A 4718-nucleotide genomic window follows, 5' to 3' on the forward strand; every position below is an offset into this window, starting at 1 on the left:
GGTGAATGACGGGACCCTTTCCTGTCCTGCTGATACTCATTGTCCTTAAGTTTCCCTCCTCAGAGAGAAGCAGAAGAGACTTCATTTATTTAAGAAGAATGAGGAATGAGCCTCAATTTGCTCGATCCTTAGCCATTGAAGCAAAATTTTCGAATAAACTAAGCAGCTCTGTCGGATGCCGCAGTCTCTGCAGCGAACAGACGGAGGCCGAAACTCATAAAAGCCAGCCGCTTATAGAAGGATCTTAAAAGCTGCGTGGGATCCGATGAGACGATGATAAGAAGCAGATATTGCTTTACTGTGTTATATTCATCATCAATGTAGTGTAACTATACAGAGCTATGATATTAAGCAAGCAAGACTATAACGTCTCACTGTGATGGGATGAAGCGACGGGCGGCGTCGCTCGTCATGCCCGTCGGACTGTGAGCTGCGACGAGTTATGGTAGTCGAGAACCAGAATATGGGCGAAATCAGCGAGATCTGGAATCGAGTCTTCCTGCATCAAAGTTGATGATGACATCTTATCACAAGATACTGTCCCGGGAAACCTTGCGGCAGTTGCCCCTATTGTGAAATACACATATTTGTCTCTAGATTCGAAAAGTCTAATCGGCCACTAATTGGTGCGGCGGAGCCGCTCCAGAGACGATTACAAGGATGCGCCATCCGAGAACAAATAAAATTTGCATACTAGTAAAATTCAGTTGAACGCTCCGATTGTTTCGAAACTTGGCAGTTGCTTCTGTACCCACTGAAATAAAGCCTCAGATCGACGGTTTGATGAGTTTGAAGCGGGAGCACTGCTCACTCAGCGAGTGAGACTGTCACAGTCGAACTGTTTCCAGAGCGATCAGGATAGAGAATGATTTTCATCTTATCCTCGCCGCCGATGACCTCAGCTAGGTGAATCCCTTGAAGAGGCGACCGGAGCTGTGACTAATTCATCAATCGTTTTGGCAATGCAAAACGCCAAGCTTAAAAATAATGCTTCAGCGTGTCTCTTACGACACACTGTCGCATCGGCGTCGATCCGGTCGCATCCGAGTTACGGTTGCTCAAGATGTACACGGTGCTTTGCTGTCACGCTCGATTAATTCTCCGTCGTCGCGTGCTTCGAGCGAGGGTAAACGGTGGTCGATTCTGCTTATTTAGAATTGTTCTAGAAATAATTAGCCAGGGCCGAAGGATGTCGTCAGATGACCTGAGCTTAGTTTTTCCTGCCATGCTCGACCTACGCGGAAATCCACTCGGTGGGCATCCGACTGCTGCTGGTGACTGACTGCCGTGCCGATGGGCATCCGAAGCTAGCTGACCCGAAGATCCGATTAGTCAATGGAATTTTCGCCGGGCAATATGAAGAGATGGTCCAAATAAATCTTTCTAATGCCGCAATTATCGATATTGAGCCTCAACGTGATGCCGTAATGGCTCACCCCACCACCCAGATCCGCCACGTGATCGGCATTCTTGCGTTTTTCCGCTCTCGTTTTCCCGTCGCTGCCTCCGGGGAGATTACACGGTCCCGCGCCCTGGATCGAATCGTTTCGGATTTCTGCGAACGCGAACTCCGTCTCGTTCAGATCTTCGAATTCAACGCTCTCGTATTTTGGAGTGAATCACTAGAGGCGATTCGTCTCCCAACATTTTTCGAGGGGAAAGAACTGTGGCTGATTCGTCATGTCAAACTGCATCGACAAAGATTCAATGTTCACGATCTCCCGCTACTGTATGGTCGCGAGGGGGACCTAGGCCCGTACGATCCTCTGAGCGAGTTTCGGAGAGAGCGCGTTTCCCACCATATGATCACGAACGGATGTCGTCAGAAGTTTGAGTCTCTCGCCACAGATGGCGCGTCTCGTCCAAGCGCTGCGTAGACGGGTGCTTTGACGCTAGACGGCGCGCTTGGCGGCCGTTTCACTTTCCAGTGGCAAAGGCACACGTGCTTTTACTGCGGGCCCGCGCTGGATGCGATGTCTTTCTCTACCAACTGTCGGCGGGTCGCACTCTTGGTCAAGGATTGACCAGGCTAACCTCTACACTTTATTTATTTAAGTACCTAAAAGGGTACTTGTCGAGAATCGGTGGGAAACGTCGCTCGGATCGATCCTCCACCGACGATCAAAGCAGGCTCGCTAACGGCGCTGTCGAAAAGGTGAAAATTCTCTACTACGTCAACAACAAGGAAAAAAACGTGATTTTTCTCGTCTCGAGTGAGTTCTGTGCCCCCGGAGGATTTACCAATTGTGCCTCGAACCAGTGGATAACCAGTGGATGTGCGCTACGGAGTGGATCCTTACAGAACTAGTCAGCTGAGCGTCGTATCGAATCATCTGCTTGTTTCGGAATTGTGTTCGTTTGTTTCCTTCCTTCATCTGGAGATCACAAGTAACCCCTGTTGAAGCTCTGAAATTTGGAAATCATGACTGTGCAACGATATCTCCAAATTCAACAAGGCCAACAAAATGGCATCAGCAATTCGTCGAACGGCCAGCAGCAATCTTCGCATCGGAAACTCGACAGGTCGCTGTCGGAGCCCAAGAGCCCCAAGGGTCAGAGCCAGAGCACGAATTCGTCAAGATACAAGACCGAATTGTGCCGTCCCTTCGAGGAGAGCGGCGTTTGCAAATACGGCGACAAATGCCAATTCGCTCACGGCTTCCAGGAGCTGCGAACTCTGACGCGCCATCCGAAATACAAGACGGAGTTGTGCTGCACTTTCCACACGACGGGCCTGTGCCCCTACGGATCCCGTTGTCATTTTATTCACAATCCGGAGGAGAATCGTGCTAAGATCATGCCGTCGTTACCGATACCGCAACCGATGAACCATCACAATCATCACCACCACAACCACCATCAGCAGCAGCCACCCCCGCATCACAACCATCATCATACTCATCAACAACAACATCAGCAGCAGCATCAACAACAACAGCAGCTGCAGCAACAACAACAGCACCACCACCATCATCATTCACAACAGCATCAAGTGAAAGTGATGCATGGCTTGTGCCATCCGAACGGTGGTGGACATCAAAACACTCTGAGATCGCTCTCGATCGGCAGCAGCGCATCTGTCGGATCGTCATCGTCCACCGGGGAACTTTCTCCATCGTCGTCTCCCGGCATGTTCGACGACCCGTTCGCTCCCGGTGGTTTCTACGGTGCTGCCGTCGCTGCCGTCACGTCGAACACTTCGACTCAATCGGCTTCCCGCAGCGGCGGCGTAGTTGCGGCCGCTGCCGCCGCTGCTGGAGTCGCGCTCCCGCATGCGTTTTCGGCTTTCGGGTCCGATTTCGAAATGACAGCGCTCGCCGCAGCCTTCAGCGCCGCCGAGAACAAACATCGAGGTCTGAATTTGAAGAGCGTCGCGTCCGCGCCCGTCACGCCTCCTTTTGGATCTCAGCTTAACCTACTGAGTGTTTCGTCGACGTCGTCGAGCTCTTCGTGTGGACCGTGGGGATCTCCGACTTCCTCTTGTTCCTCGTCATCGTCAGCATCTTCGTCGTCGTCGTCCACTTCGTCCTCGCAAGACATGTTCCAATTTCCCGCGGGCGAACTTCACTGCAGCCAAGTTCAGAACAACCCTGGTCAGCTGTACGCTGACTCGGCTGCGACCCAGTCTAGTCCCGTGGACTCGCTCTCGTTTGAACTCGGAGCCATCGCTCTGGGCACTCCGCGCACCAGAGCTAACGCCAATTCGCCGACTCAAACCCGTCTTCCAATTTTCAACCAGCTCGCCCACTCCGACTGAATTACCTCAGTGATTTAAACCGAGCGTAATGATTGAGACGGCAGTAGGACCAGAGTCGGTACGGCATCCCCTCGACCGAAGAGCCGCTCCAAATCCAGACTTATTCGGTTCGATTTATTTTCCTCTTAAATTTTCCTTTTCGTCCTGATTTGCGCATCACCCCCTCCCGATACGCGTTCTTCAGTTCTCTCAACGCCACAGGCGATGCGAATCCTGTTCTTATTCTTGAAATCGTTTAGAAGATCCTTATCTCGATATTTCGAGCTGCGACTCAAGCTCATCGATCGCAGCCGCCGTTTTTTTGTTTTTATCGAAATCCACAAACCAGTGGTCGAGTTATCGGTACGTTGCATATACGGTGGCGTACCAGACCGAGACCGCTATCGACCAAACGTATACGCCGACTTTAGTTTGCGTGCTCCACCGCGGATCCCTGGACCCTTCGGGGGTCTAGGTCGTCGGCGAGGGGTCCGCGTCAGTTAAGGATTGGAAGACGGGGTTCAGGCGACGCGGTGCGTCAAGGAAGAGTCTAGGAGTGAGTGTTTCAGTCAACGTGAGAATTACGCTTGCGGCGAGCGAATTCACTATAGGATGGTGGTCTCATTAGCGGGCAGTTCATCAGCACCCGCCTCGCAGGCCGAGCCCTCGAGAAGGGTGACGGCGTTCATCTGTTGGAAGCCTCGGAGAACAGTAACTCTGGCGGGACTGCAAAACGCACAGCCCACGGAATATCAGTGAGTGGAAAGGTGGCAACTAGCCCCATTGCCGGATGGTTTTTACTGCTCGAACACCTGCAAGCGAGAAGAGAGCCAGTCGAAATCGGAAAAGCAAGTGATTTCAACATCATCGAGGGGACGTAGAGTCTCCGATTGTCCAATGAGTATATTTTTCTAAGTTATTCAAGTTTCGCCCATCAGCAAACAACCTCTTATTAATTATCATTACTTATTAACACCATTGT

At 51.4% G+C, this 4718-nt stretch overlaps 1 protein-coding gene across 1 annotated transcript; it reads left to right on the plus strand.

Moving 5' to 3' along the window:
• The first annotated feature begins 2422 nt into the window (after nucleotides 1-2422).
• On the plus strand, nucleotides 2423-3757 carry LOC100897859 (mRNA decay activator protein ZFP36L1-like). The gene is made up of 3 exons (XM_029112958.1): nucleotides 2423-2840; nucleotides 3036-3158; nucleotides 3234-3757. Exons 1-3 carry the CDS (start codon nucleotides 2423-2425, stop codon nucleotides 3755-3757), a joined length of 1065 nt encoding a protein of 354 aa, XP_028968791.1.
• Nucleotides 3758-4718: the final 961 nt, after the last annotated feature.

Source organism: Galendromus occidentalis, unplaced genomic scaffold (genome assembly GCF_000255335.2).
Source record: "Galendromus occidentalis unplaced genomic scaffold, Mocc_1.1 scf7180000075389, whole genome shotgun sequence".
NCBI classification, from domain to species: Eukaryota; Metazoa; Arthropoda; class Arachnida; order Mesostigmata; family Phytoseiidae; genus Galendromus; species Galendromus occidentalis.

Coding starts and splice junctions, on each gene's coding strand:
- LOC100897859 (XM_029112958.1), top strand. CDS start 2,423: ATGACTGTGCAACGATATCTCCAAATTCAACAAGGCCAACAAAATGGC. Junction 2,841..3,035: donor ACCGATGAACCATCACAATC/ATCACCACCACA, acceptor ACGGTGGTGGAC/ATCAAAACACTCTGAGATCG. Junction 3,159..3,233: donor CGACCCGTTCGCTCCCGGTG/GTTTCTACGGTG, acceptor GCGGCGGCGTAG/TTGCGGCCGCTGCCGCCGCT.